Source organism: Schistocerca serialis, chromosome 12 (genome assembly GCF_023864345.2).
Source record: "Schistocerca serialis cubense isolate TAMUIC-IGC-003099 chromosome 12, iqSchSeri2.2, whole genome shotgun sequence".
Classification (NCBI taxonomy): domain Eukaryota; kingdom Metazoa; phylum Arthropoda; class Insecta; order Orthoptera; family Acrididae; genus Schistocerca; species Schistocerca serialis.
Window position 1 is genome coordinate 116,521,490 of NC_064649.1, and position 24,053 is coordinate 116,545,542.

Below are 24,053 nucleotides of genomic sequence, written 5' to 3' on the forward strand. Positions count from 1 at the left end.
TCAAAAGTGGAAACTTGCAGAAATTGAGGAAAACTTTTTAAAAACTAAAAAAAATGCCTATGAGCATTATGGGACTTAACATCCGAGGTCATCAGTCCCCTAGAACTTAGAACTACTTAAACCTAACTAACCTAAGGACATCACACACACCCATGCCCGAGGCAGGATTCGATAATAGAAAAGTTGAAGAAACAACTGAGAAGTGTTTAGTGAAAAGGTACTGAATATGGAAGGATTCCAAGGTAGGTTTGTGAAAAAAACTGGTGTGAAGTAATCAGAGGACAGGGAAAAAAGACATAGTACAGAGGTGTAAGAGTAGTGAAAGGAAAGAAGAGAACAAGGACTTGGGGTTCACACGTGGTCCTTTGTTGGCCAATACGAGGAACGGGAAAAGACCGTAACGTAAGAATTAATCGAACAATCGATGATCAGGATTCACGTCATCGATATGATTAAGCGATTGGTTTAAGCAATCGAAATGGCCAGCCAGTCGACTCGTACCACGGTCGCCTATCGCCGCAGTGGAGTAGAATAGCCGCCAGACGGCCTCGGCCGGTCCACGAAGCTGCGTTCGCTTCCCCCACCCTTCGCACTCACGACTTCCCCCACCCGGTCACCCCTCCCCCCACCACTCGGCCCGTCTCACGCGTGGCCCGCTGTCGCACATCTGGCTGCTCAGTAGCCGCCAGGCATCTGGAGCATGCGGTGCGTTGTACGCGGTTGCGTGTTGCGCGGTGCAGCGAGTGACAGCCCCAGCCCGTCCTGTGTTATGTCAGCGGCAGCGTAATGGCTACGCTGCACGGACCCGGCCATCGGAAGCAGGCGGTTTGCCGACGCTGCGAGGATTTCAAGAGGTCCGCTTTTTTCTCATCTGTGTAACTCTTTCTTGATAACCACATAAGTTTGGTTTTGACCCCTGACATCAGCCGTGTTTCGCAGTTGTATAGTGTATTTAAAAAGTCAGTGTCACATATTTCTGCAGGAGGTAGTACTGGTCAAAACTAGAAGAAAACCTCCTACAACAATACAGTGAGGTATCAAAAGTCATGGGATAGTTCCTAATCTCGGACCTCTTTTTGCTCCGGCGTGTACCTGACAAGTTGTTGCAAGCTCCCTGCAGAAATATTGAGCCATTCTGAAACTTCCTGGCAGATTAAAACTGTATGCCGGACCGAGACTCGAACTCGGGACCTTTGCCTTTCCCGGGCAAGTGCTCTACCAATTGAGCTACCCAAGCACGACTCACGCCCCGTCCTCACAGCTTTACTTCTGCCAGTACCTCGTCTCCTACCTTCCAAACTTTACAGAAGCTCTCCTGCGAACCTTACAGAACTAGCACTCATGAAAGAAAGAATATTGCGGAGACATGGCTTGGCCACAGCCCGGGGGATGTTTCCAGAATGAGATTTCCACTCTGCAGCGGAGTGTGCGCTGATATGAAACTTCCTGGCAGATTAAAACTGTGTGCCGCACCGAGACTCGAACTCGGGACCTTTGCAATTCGCGGCCAAGTGCTCTACCATCTGAGCTACCGAAGCACCACTCACGCCCGGTACTCACAGCTTTACTTCTGCCAGTATCTCGTCTCCTACCTTCCAGACTTTACAGAAGCTCTCCTGCGAACCGTGCAGAACTAGCACTCCTGAAAGAAAGGATACTGCGGAGACATGGCTTAGCCACAGTCTATGGGATGTTTCCAGAATGAGATTTTCACTCTGCAGTGGAGTGTGCGCTGATATCAAACTTCCTGGCAGATTAGAGCACTTGCCCGCGAAAGGCACAGATCACGAGTTCGAGTCTCGGTCCGTCACGCAGTTTTAATCTAGCAGAAAAGTTTCATATCAGCGCACACTCCGCTGCAGAGTGAAAATCTCATTATTGAGCCATTCTGCCCTCTATAACCGCACATAATAGCGGAAGTGTTGTCGGTACAGGATTTTGTGCGCGAACTGGTCTCTCGATTATACCCCATAAATGTTCGTTGGGATTCATGTCGGGCTATCTGGGTGGTCACATCATTCGCCTGAATTCTCTAGAATGATCTTCAAACCAGTCCCGAACATTTGTGGCCCAGTACATGGTGCATTGTCATCGATAAAAATTCCATCGTTGTTTGGGAGCATCAATTCCATGGATGGCTGGAACTGAAGTAACCGGACATAATCATGCCGGCCGGTGTGGCCGAGCGGTTGTAGGCGCTACAGTCTGGAACCGCGTCTCCGCTACGGTCGGAGGTTCGAATCCTGCCTCGGGCATGGATGTGTGTGGTGTCCTCAGGTTGGTTTGGTTTAACAAGGAGTCGGCACGAGCGTGGGGTCGGGGATTTGTCCGAAATTTTGTGAAAGAGGATCCCTAACACCTCACGTGGTTAAAATATTAGGACGCACTACCCGGAAAATCCCGGGAAAAATCGATCAAAGTTTCTTAAGTGTCTTATGAGTATAAAATGTTAGTCCATTGCCGAGCCGCCGTCTGGCCTAGATGTTTAGGGCTCGGACTGTTACGCCAGAGGTCTCGGGTTCTATTCCTACTCTGGCACTTTTTTTTGTTCTGTTTCATTTTCTTTTGTTATTCCACCAATTATTCAGAAAGTTCCCCAGAGCTACATTATCTTTAACGAATTAGTTACATTATTGAATAAAAATTATTTTTTTTTGTCCAACAACACAATTCATGGCTGTGGGTTTTCCATTTTTCATTGTAAAGTATACAAGGAGAATCATTGGTTTTTTAATCAGAATAACAAATTCGATTGGGGGACATTCAATTTTTATACATATAATAATTATAAACAAGAACTGCAGTGGTAATTATCGTAAAAACAAACAAAGCAATAATTTTTGCGTCATCTTGCGCAACATATAAAAGCGGATTTTTTACAATCACAGGGCGTTTGCAATAAGTCTGTACAAAAATATGCCCCATTAACATTTACGAAAATGTTTTGAGTTTCTGATAATTTTGAGGCAAACCAGGCATATTGAATCATGTCTCGGAATATTGGTGACGATAACTGATGGTGAATTGTAGAATGAATTTTTATACAGTCTTCCCGGGAATTAATTTCACTATTCTCCTGTAACAATGCGCTGCAATTTTGCAAGCAACAGAAGGAAAAAAAAAATGTGCCAGAAGAGGAATCGAACGCGCGCCCTCTGGCGTAAGGGTCCGAGCACTAACCATGTAGGCGGCTCGGCAATGGACCAACATTTTATACTCATAAGGCACTTGAGAAACTTCGGATCGATTTTTCCCGGGATTTTCCGAGTAGTTCGTCCTAATATTTTAACTACGTGAGGTGTTACGGGTCCACTTTCACCACACAAAATTTCGGACGAATCCTGGACCCCACGGTCGTGCCGTCTCCTTGTAAGTAGTTCTAACTTCTAGGGGACTAATGACTTCAGAAGTTAAGTCCCGTAGTGATCAGAGCCATTTTGGACATAATCATTTCCAATCACTGATCGTTTCAGTTCGACCAGAGAAGCTAGTGCCTTCCATGTAAACTTAGCCCACACCATTATGGAGCCGCCACAGTGTCTTGTTGACAATTTGGGTCCATAGCTTCGTGGGGTCTACGCCATACTCGAACCGCGCCATCAGCCCTTACCAACCGAAATCGGGACTCATCCGACCAGCCCAGGGTTTTCCACTCGTCAAGGATCCAATCGATATGGTCAGCAGCCCAGAAGAGGCGCTGCAGGTGATGTGCTCCTAGCAAAGATTCCCACACCGGTCGTCCGCTGCCATAGCTCAATGACGCCGTATTTCGGCCGCACAGTTCTAACGGGTACGTTCGCCGTGCGTCCCACAGTGATTTCTGCGGTCATTTCAAGCTGTGTTGCTTGTCTGTTAGCAGCGACAAATCCACGGAAACGCCGCTGCTCTCGGTCGTTAAGTGAAGTCCATCGGCCTCTGCAATGTCCGTGGCCATAGGTAACACCTGAAATTTGTTATTCTCGACACATTCTTGACACTGTGGATCTCGGAATATTGCAGTCCCTAACGATTTCCGAAATAGATGCGGTTCTAGGCGCTTCAGTCTGGAACCGAGCGACCGCTACGGTCGCAGGTTCGAATCCTGCCTTGGGCATGGATGTGTGTGATGTCCTTAGGTTAGTTAGGTTTAAGTAGTTCTAAGTTCTAGGGGACTGATGACCTCAGATGTTAAGTCCCATAGTGCTCAGAGCCATTTGAAATAGATTGGATTAGATTAGTACTTGTTCCATAGATCATGAATACGACACTTCGTAATGATGTGGAACGTGCACGGTTAATAAAAGGTGTCTGTACAAGATACTACATTACACAAAATATTACATGACAATTTTTTTTTGATGGGGGGTGGGGAAATTGCCCGCTTACTGTATCCAAAAATTCATCTTAATGAGTAGAAGGAGTTGCTATTCAGAAATTCTTTTAATTTCGTTTTAAATGCTATATGGCTATCTGTCAGACTTTTGATGCTATTAGGTAAGTGATCAAAGACTTTGCCGGCCGAAGTGGCTGTGCAGTTCGAGGCGCTGCAGTCGGCATGGATGTGTGTGATGTCCTTAGGTTAGTTAGGTTTAAGTAGTTCTAAGTTCTAGGGGACTAATGACCTCAGAAGTTGAGTCCCATAGTGCTCAGAGCTATTTGAACCATTTTTGAACCAAAGACTTTCGTGGCAGCATAATTTACCCCTTTCTGAGCCAAAGTTATATTTAACCTTGAGTAGTGAAGATTATCCTTTCTTCTAGTGTTGTAGCCATGTACACTGCTATTACTTTTGAATTCATTCGGATTGTTAATGACAAATTTCATAAGTCAATATATGTATTGTGAGGCTACAGTGAAGATCTCTAGCTCTTTAAATAAATGTCTGCAGGATGATTTTGTATGAGCTCCAGCAGTTATTCTGATTACACGCTTTTGTGCAATGAACACTCTTTTAGTCAATGATGAGTTACCCCAGAATATGATGCCATACGAAAGCAGAGAATGAAGCTAGGCGTGGTAAGCTAATTTACTGAGATGTATATCGCCAAAATTTGCAATGATCCTAATAGCATAAGTAGCTGAACTCAAACGTTTCAGCAGATCTTCAGTGTGTTTTTTTTCCCAGTTCAACCCCTCATCAATGCATACACCTAGAAATTTTGAATATTCTACCTTAGCTACCGATTTCTGATCGAAGTCTATATTTATTAATGGTGTCATCCCATTTACTGTGTGGAACTGTATGTACTGTGTTTTGTCAAAGTCTAATGAGATCCCATTTACAAAAATGGTTCAAATGGCTCTGAGCACTATGGGACTTAACAGCTGTGGTCATCAGTCCCCTAGAACTTAGAACTACTTAAACCTAACTAACCTAAGGACATCACACAACACCCAGGACCCCATTTACAGAGAACCACTTAATGATTTTCTGAAAAACATCGTTCACAATTTCATCAGTTAATTCTTGTCTGTTGGGTGTGATAGCTATACTTGTATCATCGGTAAAAAGTACCAGTTTTGCATCTTCGTGAATGTAGAATCGCAAGTCATCAATATATATTAAGAACAGCAGAGGACCTAAGACCGAACCTTGCGGCACCCCATTCTTGATTGTTCCCCAGTTTGAGAAATCACCAGAGTGCCCCTTCTTCTAGCTTCAACTACCATTCAGCATTGAAAGTCTATTAATTCCCGGGGAGCAGCCATAATCACGTCTGGAACCTTTTTACGTGAATTACGTAAGTACCGATGACAGCTGCACCAATCCACTGCCTTTTTATACCTTGGTATGTGATACTACAACCATCTGCATATGGCTATCTCATGACATTTGTCACATCGACGTATGTTCGTGTTGAGGAATAGAACAATGTGTCCTCTCATTCTTATGTGCCTATTACGTAGAAGTGGGCAGTAGGCAATGCTGTATGTGGTTATCACGCATCCTGCCACTCCATTTAGCCCTTCACCGCAGTGAATCACGCGCTATTTCTGATACACCTGCCTCCATTCGGGTTGCTTCATGTGCACTGGTGTCACCCACCTGTAACGTCTGGAGGACAGCTTAGACCAATCCTTTTTTTTTTTTCATGGCCGCACGTTCAGAGACCGTGAATAGTTACAATTGAAAGAAAAACAGCCCTCGGTCACTATTTTTAACAAATTAACCTGGTTTCAACACTGCTAGGAGTGTCTTCTTCAGAATTTAAAACAAAGAATTGTCTATATTCTATAACATGGTCACAGAATAATGACTAAAAACGTACTTATACCCTATCACACTCCTGGGGTATCGGCGAGGACCATTCGCAACCGTCTCCATGAAGCTGGGCTACGGTCCCGCACACCGTTAGGCCGTCTTCCGCTCACGCCCCAACATCGTGCAGCCCGGCTCCAGTGGTGTCGCGACAGGCGTGAATGGAGGGACGAATGGAGACGTGTCGTCTTCAGCGATGAGAGTCGCTTCTGCCTTGGTGCCAATGATGGTCGTATGCGTGTTTGGCGCCGTGCAGGTGAGCGCCACAATCAGGACTGCATACGACCGAGGCACACAGGGCCAACACCCGGCATCATGGTGTGGGGAGCGATCTCCTACACTGGCCGTACACCACTGGTGATCGTCGAGGGGACACTGAATAGTGCACGGTACATCCAAACCGTCATCGAACCCATTGTTCTACCATTCCTAGACCGGCAAGGGAACTTGCTGTTCCAACAGGACAATGCACGTCCGCATGTATCCCGTGCCACCCAACGTGCTCTAGAAGGTGTAAGTCAACTACCCTGGCCAGCAAGATCTCCGGATCTGTCCCCCATTGAGCATGTTTGGGACTGGATGAAGCGTCGTCTCACGCGGTCTGCACGTCCAGCACGAACGCTGGTCCAACTGAGGCGCCAGGTGGAAATGGCATGGCAAGCCGTTCCACAGGACTACATCCAGCATCTCTACGATCGTCTCCATGGGAGAATAGCAGCCTGCATTGCTGCGAAAGGTGGATATACACTGTACTAGTGCCGACATTGTGCATGCTCTGTTGCCTGTGTCTATGTGCCTGTGGGTCTGTCAGTGTGATCATGTGATGTATCTGACCCCAGGAATGTGTCAATAAAGTTTCCCCTTCCTGGGACAATGAATTCACGGTGTTCTTATTTCAATTTCCAGGAGTGTATTTTGCAGGTACGTGCAGATCTGTACGTGGATACCGTCTGCAGAATTTGTCACGAAAACAGTTAGTGATAAGGAAGTAATAAATTGCGTGTTGCCTGATGCAGCAGGTTTTCTGCAAGATCAGCGGAAATGTAGCAGGATATAAACGTCTTTCCTTTCATCATTTTGTGAGCGGTTTCAGCGAGAAAAAGTTTCATGAAGATGTGAAATTATCAGTAAAGTTTGTTGCAAGTCGCTAAATGCTCTCATTCTCAAATACTCGCTAAGTCCGAGTATTTGCTCGCTGTGAGTTCCGCTCCGACAAGCCAAGCACCCAATTTCTAAATTTTAACTCTTGACCTACTGTGTTAAACCCGTAACTTTACATTATTCCTCTCAGTGTGTAGATTACATCATTTTTAACTTTTTAAATCGGATCAATAACCATCCGAAATGCCGTAAAATAAAATTTTTGTTTCGCCAAAAAGCCGTTAGGTAGGCAACATGGAAAATAATGGCGTATGGCTCTGCTATATTGTACTGCATCTGCAGCAGCAATTTGAGCTGCAGTTGGTACCGCAGTGACACAACAAACTGGTACAAATCTGTTGCTTCAAAGACAGATCCGAGCCGGACGCCCTGTAGCGTGCGTTCCACTGACTCCAAATCACCACCATCATTTGCAACTTTTGCAACTTCGGTGGTGTCAAGCGAGACATCATCGGAGGGTAGGTTCGATGTTTGTTGTGTTTCGTAATGAAATCTGTTTCTGCCTCGATGCCAGTGATGGTTAGAAGGAGACCTGTTGAGGGCCTGCAACCAACTTACCTGCTTGCCAGACACTGTGCACATATACTTGGAGTCATGGTCTGAGGCGCGATTTCGTATGACTGCAGGAGCACTCTCGTGGTTATCTCATGCACTCTAACTGCAATTTTTACGTCAGCCTGGCGATTCGACCTTTTGTGCTGCCATTCACGAACAACATTCCACGGAGTGTTTTCCAACAGGATAACTCTCGCCCAAATACCGCTGTGGTGCCCCTACATGTTCGACAGAGTACTGAAATGTTGCCTGGCCTGGGTATTTGACCTTTGTGCTGCCATTCACAAACAACACTCCACAGAGTGTTTTCCGACAGGATAACTCTCGCCCAAATACCGCTGTTGTACCCCAACATGCTCGACAGAGTATTGAAATGTTGCCTGGCCTGGGGATTAGACCATTTGTGCTGCCATTCACGAACAACATTCCACGGAGTGTTTTCCAGCAGGATAACTCTCGCCCAAATACCGTTGTTGTATCCCAACGTGCTTGACAGAGGATTGTAATGTTGTCTGGCCTGGGTATTCGACCTTTTGTGCTGCCATTCACAAACAACACTCCACAGAGTGTTTTCCGACAGGATAACTCTCGCCCAAATACCGCTGTTGTACCCCAACATGCTCGACAGAGTATTGAAATGTTGCCTGGCCTGGGGATTAGACCATTTGTGCTGCCATTCACGAACAACATTCCACGGAGTGTTTTCCAGCAGGATAACTCTCGCCCAAATACCGTTGTTGTATCCCAACGTGCTTGACAGAGGATTGTAATGTTGCCTGGCCTGGGTATTCGACCTTTTGTGCTGCCATTCACAAACAACACTCCACAGAGTGTTTTCCAACAGGATAACTCTCGCCCAAATACCGCTGTTGTACCCCAACATGCTCGACAGAGTATTGAAATGTTGCCTGGCCTGGGGATTAGACCATTTGTGCTGCCATTCACGAACAACATTCCACGGAGTGTTTTCCAGCAGGATAACTCTCGCCCAAATACCGTTGTTGTATCCCAACGTGCTTGACAGAGGATTGTAATTTTGCCTGGCCTGGGTATTCGACCTTTTGTGCTGCCATTCACAAACAACACTCCACAGAGTGTTTTCCGACAGGATAACTCTCGCCCAAATACCGCTGTTGTACCCCAACATGCTCGACAGAGTATTGAAATGTTGCCTGGCCTGGGGATTAGACCATTTGTGCTGCCATTCACGAACAACATTCCACGGAGTGTTTTCCAGCAGGATAACTCTCGCCCAAATACCGTTGTTGTATCCCAACGTGCTTGACAGAGGATTGTAATGTTGCCTGGCCTGGGTATTCGACCTTTTGTGCTGCCATTCACAAACAACACTCCACAGAGTGTTTTCCAACAGGATAACTCTCGCCCAAATACCGCTGTTGTACCCCAACATGCTCGACAGAGTATTGAAATGTTGCCTGGCCTGGAGATTAGACCATTTGTGCTGCCATTCACGAACAACATTCCACGGAGTGTTTTCCAGCAGGATAACTCTCGCCCAAATACCGTTGTTGTATCCTAACGTGCTTGACAGAGGATTGTAATGTTGCCTGGCCTGGGTATTTGACCTTTGTGCTGCCATTCACAAACAACACTCCACAGAGTGTTTTCCGACAGGATAACTCTCGCCCAAATACCGCTGTGGTGCCCCTACATGTTCGACAGAGTATTGAAATGTTGCCTGGCCTGGGGATTAGACCATTTGTGCTGCCATTCACGAACAACATTCCACGGAGTGTTTTCCAGCAGGATAACTCTCGCCCAAATACCGTTGTTGTATCCCAACGTGCTTGACAGAGGATTGTAATGTTGCCTGGCCTGGGTATTCGACCTTTTGTGCTGCCATTCACAAACAACACTCCACAGAGTGTTTTCCGACAGGATAACTCTCGCCCAAATACCGCTGTTGTACCCCAACATGCTCGACAGAGTATTGAAATGTTGCCTGGCCTGGGGATTAGACCATTTGTGCTGCCATTCACGAACAACATTCCACGGAGTGTTTTCCAGCAGGATAACTCTCGCCCAAATACCGTTGTTGTATCCCAACGTGCTTGACAGAGGATTGTAATGTTGCCTGGCCTGGGTATTCGACCTTTTGTGCTGCCATTCACAAACAACACTCCACAGAGTGTTTTCCAACAGGATAACTCTCGCCCAAATACCGCTGTTGTACCCCAACATGCTCGACAGAGTATTGAAATGTTGCCTGGCCTGGAGATTAGACCATTTGTGCTGCCATTCACGAACAACATTCCACGGAGTGTTTTCCAGCAGGATAACTCTCGCCCAAATACCGTTCTTGTATCCCAACGTGCTTGACAGAGGATTGTAATGTTGCCTGGCCTGGGTATTCGACCTTTTGTGCTGCCATTCACAAACAACACTCCACAGAGTGTTTTCCGACAGGATAACTCTCGCCCAAATACCGCTGTTGTACCCCAACATGCTCGACAGAGTATTGAAATGTTGCCTGGCCTGGGTAATCGACGTTTTGTTCTGCCATTCACGAACAACATTCCACGGAGTATTTTCCAACAGGATAACTCTCGCCCAAATACCGCTGTGGTGCCCCTACATGTTCGACAGAGTACTGAAATGTTGCCTGGCCTGCTCGATCACCAGATCTGTCTCCAATCGGGCACGTGTGGGACATCATTCACAAACAGCATTAACTGTCCCTGTACTGACCGATCATATGCAACAGCCATGGTACACCCTTCCACAAACTTGACATCCGACGCCTGTACAATACAGTGCATGCACGTTTGCATGCTTGCATTCAACATTCTGGCTGCTACACACGCTATTAATGCACCAGCATATCACATTTGCAGTGCCTTATCTTGCGCTTACATTATCCGTGACCTTGCAGTGTATGTTACCTAGATAAATATATTCTCGAAATTTCATTACTCTGCATTCATTTTTCGCGTTGGAATTTTTTTCACCACGGTGGATAGTGTTTAATCAAATGAATGTGGTGCATTTCTCATTGTATTACTCGTTGGACTGTGAATTAAGAGAATCTTCGATAGCATCTGTGATTCTATTCCGAATAGTTTGTATGTCGTATGTGATACACAAACAGCGGTCAGATCGTGAACGGAACCTTCCAGTCGGTTACGTTTCCTGGAGCAGCCTTCTCTTGTTTTGTGGCAGCTTTCTGTAATTACGTGAGGTATAGTCTTAACGCAAACGACACACGGAGGGCTCAGACGAAAGGCAATTACTGCTATGACGGAATGGACGTATAATTGTGCAGAAAACCAGGTGCAGTTGCATATTTAGCTCTTGGACCTGTCAACAACGAGTTTATTGTCTCGAGGGCACTACGGATTTAATTCAGCACTGTGATGCACCGTCCCGAATGAGTAATAGCGCCACGCGGAATTAACCGAGCGGTCCAGGGCGCTAAAGTCATGGGCTGTGCGGCTGGTCCCGGCGGAGGTTCGAGTCCTCCCTCGGGCATGGGTGTGTGTGTTTGTCCTTAGGATGATTTAGGTTAAGTAGTGTGTAAGCTTAGGGACTGATGACCTTAGCAGTTAAGTCCCATAAGATTTCACACACATTTGAACTTTTTTTTTTTTTTTTTTTTTTTTAATAGTAATGGCGCGATGCGTGTGCAGTAATACTAATAAGATATGCTTCAGAACGTCTGTAAGGTAACCTGCACGTAAATTTCGAAGACTTATCATTTGTCACGCGTAGAAGAGAATGTCTTTGCTGACATCGTGTTCATTTAACACATGCGACGCTTTGCCTTTTATGTGCTTTTTGTGGACAGTTGCGTGGTCTGCTTTGCGGTAAAGCATGAGAAAGTGCTGTATGAGTGTCCCACTAGTGTACCGCCACCAACTCGTCAGCACAGCGGTGGAACCGTGGTCCCCTTTCCCACGCTGCAGGGAGCGTGCGAAATGAAAGTGCGACTTATTTATGTACAGGGTGGAGCACAGGAAACGCCATGTTTTTGAACCGCTGGTACGCTGCGACGAGAGGGGGTGTATTGAGCTCGAATGAATGTTGGCAGACTGCCCATACAATGCAGTTTCAGTCGCTATAGAGCGTTGGAGCGTACAGCATCGTGTGTTCATTGTCGAGCAGTATTTTAGGAACAGTGATTCCGTAGTCACAGTGCAACGTCTTTTCCGTCAAAATTTTAGAGTTGTGCTGTGCCTGATCGAAATACTGTACCCCGATGGGTTGCAGCGTTTAGAAGTACGGGATCCGTGATGAAAAACACACCACCCGGTCTTCCCCGTTCAGTTCGTACTCCGGAAAATGGACACTGAATGAGAATGGTAGTTCTTGCTAGTTGGAAACGACCGGCTAGACAACAGGCTGTAGCGCTGGGTATGTCACGTCGTTCGCTTCACCGCATCTTACGTGATGGTCTTAAGTTTCACCCGTACAGGATGATGATCGTCCAGCAGCTTGTTGTTGTTGTTGTGGTCTTCAGTCCTGAGACTGGTTTGATGCAGCTCTCCATGCTACTCTATCCTGTGCAAGCTTCTTCATCTCCCAGTACCTACTGCAACCTACATCCTTCTGAATCTGCTTAGTGTATTCATCTCTTGCTCTCTCTCTACGATTTTTACCCTCCACGCTGCCCTCCAGTACTATATCTTCATATACAACTAGAAAATTTTTCAAAGTCGCATTGTTTCGTCCTACACTCACTCAAGGTCACCCGTGGTCTAGGGGTGCCGGCACGGTAGCTCAGCGTGTTCGGTTAGAGAGCTGGTTGGTCTCTGTAATAAAAAAAAAAAAAAAAAAAACGGAGTGAAACGATCAACAAACGAACTTAACGGGATGTCATGTGACGTCCGCAACGAACAAACACAACGAACAACGAACAAAAGGGAAAAAAAGGGGTAGCGTCTTTGATTCATAATCAAAACGTCTTCGGTCCCGGGTTCGATCCCCGCCACTGCCTAAATTTTGATAAATAATCATCATTGGCGGCCGAAGACTTCCGGCATAGGAAGTCAGCCTCATTCTGCCAACGGCCTTGTCAAAGAGGGCGGAGGAGCGGATAGAGGTTCAGGGCACTCTCTTGTCCTAGCGGTGGGAAATTGCCCCTAAAGGCGGGAGAATCAGCAATGATCAACGACATGAGGATGCAGAAGGCAATGGAAACCACTGCATTAAAGACACGTAACGCGTGTAATTGAAGAATTGTCATGATGATCTCTCCATTGGCAAAAGATTCCGGAATTGTCCCCCATTCGGATCTCCGGGAGGGGACTGCCAAGGGGGAGGTTACCATGAGAAAAAGATTGAATAATCAACGAAAGGATAACGTTCTACGAGTCGGGGCGTGGAATGTCAGAAGCTTGAACGTGGTAGGGAAACTAGAAAATCTGAAAAGGGAAATGCAAAGGCTCAATCTAGATATAGTAGGGGTCAGTGAAGTGAAGTGGAAGGAAGACAAGGATTTCTGGTCAGATGAGTATCAGATAATATCAACAGCAGCAGAAAATGGTATAACAGGTGTAGGATTCGTTATGAATAGGAAGGTAGGGCAGAGGGTGTGTTACTGTGAACAGTTCAGTGACCGGGTTGTTCTAATCAGAATCGACAGCAGACCAACACCGACAACGATAGTTCAGGTATACATGCCGACGTCGCAAGCTGAAGATGAACAGATAGAGAAAGTGTATGAGGATATTGAAAGGGTAATGCAGTATGTAAAGGGGGACGAAAATCTAATAGTCATGGGCGACTGGAATGCAGTTGTAGGGGAAGGAGTAGAAGAAAAGGTTACAGGAGAATATGGGCTTGGGACAAGGAATGAAAGAGGAGAAAGACTAATTGAGTTCTCTAACAAGTTTCAGCTAGTAATAGCGAATACCCTGTTCAAGAATCTCAAGAGGAGCAGGTATACTTGGAAAAGGCCGGGAGATACGGGAAGATTTCAATTAGATTACATCATGGTCAGACAGAGATTCCGAAATCAGATACTGGATTGTAAGGCGTACCCAGGAGCAGATATAGACTCAGATCACAATATAGTAGTGATGAAGAGTAGGCTGAAGTTCAAGAAATTAGTCAGGAAGAATCAATACGCAAAGAAGTGGGATACGGAAGTACTAAGGGATGACGAGATACGTTTGAAGTTCTCTAACGCTATAGATACAGCAATAAGGAATAGCGCAGTAGGCAGTACAGTTGAAGGGGAATGGACATCTCTAAAATGGGCCATCACAGAAGTTGGGAAGGAAAACATAGATACAAAGAAGGTAGCTGCGAAGAAACCATGGGTAACAGAAGAAATACTTTAGTTGATTGATGAAAGGAGGAAGTACAAACATGTTCCGGGAAAATCAGGAATACAGAAATACAAGTCGCTGAGGAATGAAATGAATAGGAAGTGCAGGGAAGCTAAGACGAAATGGCTGCAGGAAAAATGTGAAGACATCGAAAAAGATATGATTGTCGGAAGGGGACAGACTCAGCATACAGGAAAGTCAAAACAGCCTTCGGTGACATTAAAAGCAACGGTGGTAACATTAAGAGTGCAACGGGAATTCCACTGTTAAATGCAGAGGAGAGAGCAGATAGGTGGAAAGAATACATTGAAAGCCTCTATGAGGGTGAAGATTTGTCTGATGTGATAGAAGAAGAAACAGGAGTCGATTTAGAAGAGATAGGGGATCCAGTATTATAATCGGAATTTAAAAGAGCTTTGGAGGACTTACGGTCAAATAAGGCAGAATGGATAGATAACATTCCATCAGAATTTCTAAAATCATTGGGGGAAGTGGCAACAAAACGACTATTCACGTTGGTGTGTAGAATATATGAGTCTGGCGATATACCATCTGACTTTCGGAAAAGCATCGTCCACACAATTCCGAAGACGGCAAGAGCTGACAAGTGCGAGAATTATCGCACAATCAGCTTAACAGCTCATGCATCGAAGCTGCTTACGAGAATAATATACAGGAGAATGGAAAAGAAAATTGAGAATGCGCTAGGTGACGATCAGTTTGGCTTTAGGAAAAGTAAACGGACGAGAGAGGCAATTCTGACGTTACGGCTAATAATGGAAGCAAGGCTAAAGAAAAATCAAGACACTTTCATAGGATTTGTCGACCTGGAAAAAGCGTTCGACAATATAAAATGGTGCAAGCTGTTCGAGATTCTGAAAAAAGTAGGGGTAAGCTATAGGGAGAGATGGGTCATATACAATATGTACAACAACCAAGAGGGAGTAATAAGAGTGGACGATCAAGAACGAAGTGCTCGTATTAAGAAGGGTGTAAGACAAGGCTGTAGCCTTTCGCCGCTACTCTTCAATCTGTACATCAAGGAAGCAATGATGGAAATAAAAGAAAGGTTCAGGAGTGGAATTAAAATACAAGGTGAAAGGATATCAATGATACGATTCGCTGATGACATTGCTATCCTGAGTGAAAGTGAAGAAGAATTAAATGATCTGCTGAACGGAATGAACAGTCTAATGAGTACACAGTATGGTTTGAGAGTAAATCGGAGAAAGACGAAGGTAATGAGAAGTAGTAGAAATGAGAACAGCGAGAAACTTAACATCAGGATTGATGGTCACGAGGTCAATGAAGTTAAGGAATTCTGCTACCTAGGCAGTAAAATAACCAATGACGGACGGAGCAAGGAGGACATCAAAAGCAGACTCGCTATGGCAAAAAAGGCATTTCTGGCCAAGAGAAGTCTACTAATATCAAATACCGGCCTTAATTTGAGGAAGAAATTTCTGAGGATGTACATCTGGAGTACAGCATTGTATGGTAGTGAAACATGGACTGTGGGAAAACTGGAACAGAAGAGAATCGAAGCATTTGAGATGTGGTGCTATAGACGAATGTTGAAAATTAGGTGGACTGATAAGGTAAGGAATGAGGAGGTTCTACGCAGAATCGGGGAGGAAAGGAATATGCGGAAAACACTGATAAGGAGAAGGGACAGGATGATAGGACATCTGCTAAGACATGAGGGAATGACTTCCATGGTACTAGAGGGAGATGTAGAGGGCAAAAACTGGAGAGGAAGGCAGAGATTGGAATACGTCAAACAAATAATTGAGGACGTAGGTTGCAAGTGCTACTCTGAGATGAAGAGGTTAGCACAGGAAAGGAATTCGTGGCGGGCCGCATCAAACCTGTGAGTAGACTGATGACCAAAAAAAAAAAAAAAACACTCAATTTCGATACCGTCATCTACACCACGGCATCATCAGCTAACAATCGCAGATTGGTGCCAAATCGTTTATGTTTATAGAGAACAATTTGCGGTTCCAGGCATGAAATAAAGAAGTAATGGAGACGGTTTTTTTTGTTTGTTTGTCATAAATTCGTCGTCTCTGCCATCACTAGTCTCGCTTTGTGACCCGTATCACGGTACTTTATTTAGCTAGTGCTGTTTTCGCTACCCTGATTTGACCGTCTGCGGTACTGGCGGTAGTGAGATCCGCTACGGCACAGCAGAGAGATAAGTAGGCCCTTGAGCGCTTGTCGGCACGTGCAGGCAGGCAGCCTGCAGCAGAGCAGGGAGGGGCTTCTCCGGCCGACCGCGCGCGCGCCCTGTGGGGAGACAAGACTGCACGGCTCGTGTTATTTCCAGAGCGCCGGCCGGCGCTGCACGTACAGTGGCGTAGCGTGTCACGCAGCGTGCTTCACGCCAGGCGCTTTCCGCTCTGATTCCACTCCTAGTGGCACCTGCGCGTCACGCGCTGCGTACACGTCAGTAGGGCGGAAACTACCTGGCAGATTAAAACTGTGTCCCGGATCGAGACTCGAACTCGGGACCTACCAACTGAGCTACCAAAGCCCGTCCTCACAACTAACTCACAAGGGAACCTCCCCATCGCACCCCCCTCAGATTTAGTTGTAAGTTGGCACAGTATATACGCCTTGAAAAACTGAACACAGATCAATCGAGAAAACAGGAAGAAGTTGTGTGGAACTATGAAAAAAATAAGCAAAATATACAAACTGAGTAGTCAATGCGAAAGATAGGCAACATCAAGGACAGTGTGAGCTCAGGAGCGTCGTGGTCCCGTGGTTAGCGTGAGCAGCTGCGGAACGAGAGGTCCTTGGTTCAAGTCTTCCCTCGAGTGAAAAGTTTACTTTCTTTATTTTCGCAAAGTTATCATCTGTCCGTTCGTTCATTGACGTCCTTGTTCACTGTAATAAGTTTAGTGTCTGTGTTTTGTGACCACACCGCAAAACCGTGCGATTAGTAGACGAAAGGACGTGCCTCTCCAATGGGAACCGAAAACATTTGATCGCAAGGTCATAGGTCAACCATTTCCTCCACACGTCTGATATATTCTATACGACACTGGTGACGGCATGTGCGTCACATGACAGGAATATGTTGTCGACCCACCTAACTTGTACACTTGGCGAATTGGTAAAAAGATTCTTCTACCTTGCCCGATTTAGGTTTTTTTGTGGATGTGATAATCACTCCCAAAAAAGTCATGAAAACATAAGAGTTTGTCACATAAACTGAAAATAAAAAATTACACTTTTCACTCGAGGGAAGCCTAGAACCAAGGACCCCTCGTTCCGCAGCTGCTCACGCTAACCACGGGACCACGACGCTCTTGAACTCTCTCTTTCCTTGGTGTTGCCTATCTTGCGCATGGACTACTCAGTTTGTATATTTTACTTATTTTTTTCATAGTTCCACACAACTTCTTCCTGTTTTCTCGATTGATCTGTGTTCAGTTTTTCAAGACCAATCCACTCTGCCAACTTATAACTAAATCTGCGGGGGGTGCGATGGGGAGGTTCCCTTGTCAGTTGGTAGAGCACTTGCCCGCGAAACGCAAAGGTCCCGAGTTCGAGTCTCGGTCCGGCACACAGTTTTAATCTGCCAGGAAGTTTCATATCAGCGCCCACTCCGCTGTCGACTGAAAATCTCATTCTGGAAACATCCCCCAGGCTGTGGCTAACCCATGTCTCCGCAGTTATCCTTTCTTTCAGGAGTGCTAGTTCTGCAAGGTTCGCTGGTGAGCTTCTGTGAAGTTTTAGAACATAGGAGACGAGGTACTAACGGAAGTAAAGCTGTGAGCACGGGGCGTGAGTCGTGCTTGGGTAGCTCAGGTGGTAGAGCACTTGTCCGCGAAAGGCAAAGGTCCCGAGTTCGAGTCTCGGTCCGTCACACAGATTTAATCTGCCAGGAAGTTTCATATCAGCACACACTCCGCTGCAGAGTGAAAATCTCATTCTGGAAACATCCCCCAGGCTGGGGCTAAGCCATGTCTCCGCAGTATCCTTTCTTTCAGGAGTGCTAGTTCTGCATGGTTCGCAGGAGAGCTTCTGTGAAGTTTGGAAGGTAGGAGACGAGGTACTGGCAGAAGTAAAGCTGTGAGGACGGGGCGTGAGTCGTGCTTGGGTAGCTCAGTTACTAGATCAGTTGCCCGCGAAAGGCAAAGGTCCCGAGTTCGAGTCTCGGTCCGGCTCACAGTTTTAATCTGCCAGGAAGTTTCATATCAGCGCACACTCCGCTGCAGAGTGAAAATCTCATTCTGGAAACATCCCCCAGGCTGTGGCTAAGCCATGTCTACGCAATATCCTTTCTTTCAGGAGTGCTAGTTCTGTAAGGTTCGCAGGAGAGCTTCTGTAAAGTTTGGAAGGTAGGAGACGAGGTACTGGCAGAAGTAAAGCTGTGAGGACGGGGCGTGAGTCGTGCTTGGGTAGCTCAGTTGCTAGATCAGTTGCCCGCGAAAGGCAAAGGTCCCCAGTTCGAGTCTCGGTCCGGCTCACAGTTTTAATCTGCCAGGAAGTTTCATATCAGCGCACACTCCGCTGCAGAGTGAAAATCTCATTCTGGAAACATCCCCCAGGCTGTGGCTAAGCCATGTCTACGCTATATCCTTTCTTTCAGGAGTGCTAGTTCTGCATGGTTCGCAGGAGAGCTTCTGTGAAGTTTGGAAGGTAGGAGACGAGGTAATGGCAGAAGTAAAGCTATGAGGACGGGGCGTGAGTCGTGCTTGGGTAGCTCAGTTGGTAGAGCAGTTGCCCGCGAAAGGCAAAGGTCCCGAGTTCGAGTCTCGGTCCGGCTCACAGTTTTAATCTGCCAGGAAGTTTCATATCAGCGCACACTCCACTGCAGAGTGAAAATCTCATTCTGGAAACATCAGTAGGGCTGTGTCTCAACTAGGGCTGTTCATGAAATATCGATATATCAACCTGTCTGAATGGAAACTGCAATATCGATCTGTTGATGTTTTTATTTTACGTTATATTTTTTCACAATTTTCGGTAGATATTTGAAGTTGTTCAAAAGAAGTAGTAGTCCGATTGCACTGGGTGGGGGAGGGGGGGGGGCGTGGTGGTGTGAATGCAATAAGAAGATTTCCTATGTGAACAAATAACACACCAGTGGCGTTAAGGGGGGACGTTAATGAAAAACACACACTGTTTCAAAAATGCACCAAATCCTCAGTTTTGGAGATATGGCAATGACATTTTGTACCACGCTTTACATGAAAGTAACACATTTACGTATAAAATCCTTTGATTATATATACTCAACTTTTTTTAATGAAATTCGAAATTTTATTTTCAAAAAATAATGTATTTTCCTTTTTCTCAGAAAGTACTCAATAGATTTCTACAAAAATTTCTCTGTTTCATCTCTTTATATGTTGTAAACTTCTCTCATGAGGTTTTTGGAATAGGACAAATAGGAGAATTTTCATAATTTTTTAATTATAATACCACAAGTACAATTTTAAATCCATGCAAAATTCCAAGCACTTTGCCCCATATCTCAGCTTGCAATAAGAATTTAAAAATTTTCTGTAGAGACAACGTTTATTAGGTTTACAGAAATATGTGTACAAAATTTCATAATTCTAGTATTGATAGAATCTAAGGAAAGGTAAATAAACTTTAAAAAACAAACCCTTCAGGAATCGAAAGTTAAAGTTCAACCTAACTTTTTTCCTTATGTCAGTTCTTCAGAAGGCACCACATTTGCACTCTGGGTCGTCTTTCCCTTCAAGGCTTCTCTTCCAGTTTCTTGTTGTCTGTCTTCTTTCCTTTACCAGGTCATTAACTGACTTTTCAGCTGCAGAGACGCGCTATAATCTATTTTTCTTACGGTGTCTTGAGTAAAATTTCTTATCTTGTAGCCTATTCTTTCTAATACCTTTATCCTCCCGACGTTCCCATCATTAAATACAATAACTGCATCATAAGTTGCAATTCTGACAACTTTAGCAGATGCAAATGTGTTTTTAGGGCATCGTTTCCATAGGAGTGGATTTAGAGACATTTTGAGAAGTGCAGGATCGGCCAGAAACCTGTAAGTTGGCTTGACAAGATCCAGGATACAATTTGGAAGCTTCTCCTTGTGAATGTAGGTGTTGTTTATCCCTCTGCTGCTTCAAAACGTGGACGTGGCAAGGAAGCCGCATCACACTTTTAATTAATTTTCAGGCACTTCGGATGCGATTTCAACATCGAAACTTGGGGAAGTTATTGTCCATGAGTTGTACTAACAAATAAGAAATAAATCGAAGATTGACATTTTTGGTCAATTTCATCAACGCCCCCCCTTAAACAATAATATTAACGCAACTGGCGTGGTATTTCTTCAGATCGTCATTCTTCAAAAACAGTTCCTGAACGTGATAAACAAAAATCTGAATGACAAGACTGGTCTTTGCGGTGGGCGGGCACATGTGAGGGGGACATGCTGACGTAATCGGCGCTCGGCGCTATCAACATAATTTGCAACGTTTAAGTTCACCACGCAATTCTGACACTACAACTGCTAGGTCACTGGCGTTGGCAGGAATGAAAAACACAGAGAAGTCGACAATAAGTGTTCCGGGCAAATTCGATATGTGACGAAACCCAACGAAGAACCTGGCTGACACCTTTTATTGTCCCACTTACATGTAATTACTATCATTACCAAAGTGGTTATCGCCAAGCGCAAATGTGCATCGTTTTCCTTTCAATTCTTGCACAAAGGGACATAGGCAGGCTACTAGGTTGTTGATGTTCACAATATCTAACAATAAATCAATATTAAATGTACACCTCTATAATGTACAACCGATATTCTTATAGGCAGATACGACGATATTTTTTCCGTCGATATGTCGATACTATTGTTGGATATACTTAAAGCCTACCTCGTGCTTTGGATAAAACTCATCTCGCGAGACTTGGTGCAAACGTGACGGCGCACTGTATCGAAGACGCAAACAAACTGTCAGTCGACTTTGACAACACGTAAGGCGATCATCACGTTGCCGAGCGGGATTAGCCGAGCGGTCTTAGGCGCTGCAGTCATGTACTGTGCGGCTGGTCCCGGCGGAGGTTCGAGTCGTCCCTCGGGCATGGGTGTGTGTGTTTGTCTTTAGGATAATTTAGGATAAGTAGTGTGTCAGCTTAGGGACTGATGGCCTTCGCAGTTAAGTCCCATACGATTTCACACACATTTGAACATTTTTTTTTTTTTTATCATCACGTTCAAAACAATAACATTCGCCTCCGTTTGAGAGAACTTGGGGTAACGATTTTTTTTATTGTAGGGTGCGATAACCTATAAGTTACGTTGTATATAAATATATAAAATTCTGCTTTTATATGAACTGGATTATGAACAAGGGAGACATTAAAGTGTGTGCGAGAATTAATTCCGGAACTAACTGAAATACTGGTGCCGGCCGCGGTGGTCTAGCGGTTCTAGGCGCTCAGTCCGGAACCGCGGGACTGCTACGGTCGCAGGTTCGAATCCTGCCTCGGGCATGGATGTGTGTGATGTCCTTAGGTTAATTAGGTTTAAGTAGTTCTAAGTTCTAGGGGACTGATGACCACAGATGTTAAGTCCTATAGTGCTCAGAGCCATTTGAACCATTTTTTGAAATACTGGTACTAACTATTTACTGCTAACTTACCGGCTGATTTACGAGCAGACAAACATGCTGAAGCCAACCTGCACTTAATCCATTTAACGTGCGGTATATACACTCCTGGAAATGGAAAAAAGAACACATTGACACCGGTGTGTCAGACCCACCATACTTGCTCCGGACACTGCGAGAGGAGTGTACAAGCAATGATCACACGCACGGCACAGCGGACACACCAGGAACCGCGGTGTTGGCCGTCGAATGGCGCTAGCTGCGCAGCATTTGTGCACCGCCGCCGTCAGTGTCAGCCAGTTTGCCGTGGCATACGGAGCTCCATCGCAGTCTTTAACACTGGTAGCATGCCGCGACAGCGTGGACGTGAACCGTATGTTCAGTTGACGGACTTTGAGCGAGGGCGTATAGTGGGCATGCGGGGGGCCGGGTGGACGCACCGCCGAATTGCTCAACACGTGGGACGTGAGGTCTCCACAGTACATCGATGTTGTCGCCAGTGGTCGGCGGAAGGTGCACGTGCCCGTCGACCTGGGACCGGACCGCAGCGACGCACGGATGCACGCCAAGACCGTAGGATCCTACGCAGTGCCGTAGGGGACCGCACCGCCACTTCCCAGCAAATTAGGGACACTGTTGCTCCTGGGGTATCGGCGAGGACCATTCGCAACCGTCTCCATGAAGCTGGGCTACGGTCCCGCACACCGTTAGGCCGTCTTCCGCTCACGCCCCAACATCGTGCAGCCCGCCTCCAGTGGTGTCGCGACAGGCGTGAATGGAGGGACGAATGGAGGGACGAATGGAGACGTGTCGTCTTCAGCGATGAGAGTCGCTTCTGCCTTGGTGCCAATGATGGTCGTATGCGTGTTTGGCGCCGTGCAGGTGAGCGCCACAATCAGGACTGCATACGACCGAGGCACACAGGGCCAACACCCGGCATCATGGTGTGGAGAGCGATCTCCTACACTGGCCGTACACCACTGGTGATCGTCGAGGGGACACTGAATAGTGCACGGTACATCCAAACCGTCATCGAACCCATCGTTCTACCATTCCTAGACCGGCAAGGGAACTTGCTGTTCCAACAGGACAATGCACGTCCGCATGTATCCCGTGCCACCCAACGTGCTCTAGAAGGTGTAAGTCAACTACCCTGGCCAGCAAGATCTCCGGATCTGTCCCCCATTGAGCATGTTTGGGACTGGATGAAGCGTCGTCTCACGCGGTCTGCACGTCCAGCACGAACGCTGGTCCAACTGAGGCGCCAGGTGGAAATGGCATGGCAAGCCGTTCCACAGGACTACATCCAGCATCTCTACGATCGTCTCCATGGGAGAATAGCAGCCTGCATTGCTGCGAAAGGTGGATATACACTGTACTAGTGCCGACATTGTGCATGCTCTGTTGCCTGTGGCTATGTGCCTGTGGTTCTGTCAGTGTGATCATGTGATGTATCTGACCCCAGGAATGTGTCAATAAAGTTTCCCCTTCCTGGGACAATGAATTCACGGTGTTCTTATTTCAATTTCCAAGAGTGTATTTAGTAATATTCATTTTTGATGTCCGAACAACATTACGTTTATTTTAGAAACTCTGCAGATTAGTTTCTGGAGATGGTCTGTAACTAAAAAGGGTGGATTGTCATTGTAGCTGACGAATGAAAGTGACATCTCATTTGACTTATGTTCTGTGAATAAACTGTTTCAAAAGACCAGCACAACGAGGATTTCTTGAAAACGTGTCGGTATTCGTTCAATTTATTGTAGTAAAACGACTGGAAACGTCATATTGGCGGTGAAAGATGTACAGGTTGATTATAATTAAAGTTAAACTTTCAAAATGCCGTAGAAATAACACCACTGGTCAGAATGACGTTAAATTGCAACGGAATATTATCAGAGAAAGGGGAAACGTATGGCACAAGAAAAAAATAGTGTGAAAATTGATCAATACATAGCACTACATGTGTTAGAATACGTAAATAAAAACACCTGTCATTCGGACGACCCATTGAAGTTGGTATAAACACGCCGGGCACACGGCTTTTCCTCCTTTCGCGTCTGCGACGTTCGCCATGACTGTCTCAATGCAGGATCGCGCTCTGCTTGTAAAGCTGTATTACAAGAATGGTGACTGTGCACACGTCGCTCTGAAGGCTTTGAAAAAAGGCGTTCGTCCGATGACAGCTGTGGGTCTGGAGAAAATGAT

The 24,053-nt window shown here is 45.8% G+C and overlaps 1 protein-coding gene and 1 non-coding gene across 2 annotated transcripts in view; one reads left to right on the forward strand and one right to left on the reverse strand.

The window, feature by feature from the left end:
• The first annotated feature begins 771 nt into the window (after positions 1-771).
• LOC126427981 (uncharacterized) overlaps positions 772-24,053 on the forward strand; it is a 724,905-nt gene continuing 701,623 nt past the window's right edge. Inside the window, exon 1 of the mRNA XM_050089866.1 lies at positions 772-854. Within this exon, the coding sequence (XP_049945823.1) occupies positions 787-854 (68 nt within the window). The 5' untranslated portion in view covers positions 772-786. The remainder of the gene's footprint in view (positions 855-24,053) is intronic.
• Positions 1,164-1,238, reverse strand: Trnas-gga (transfer RNA serine (anticodon GGA)). Its single transcript has one exon. It is a non-coding gene; the product is annotated as a tRNA-Ser (tRNA).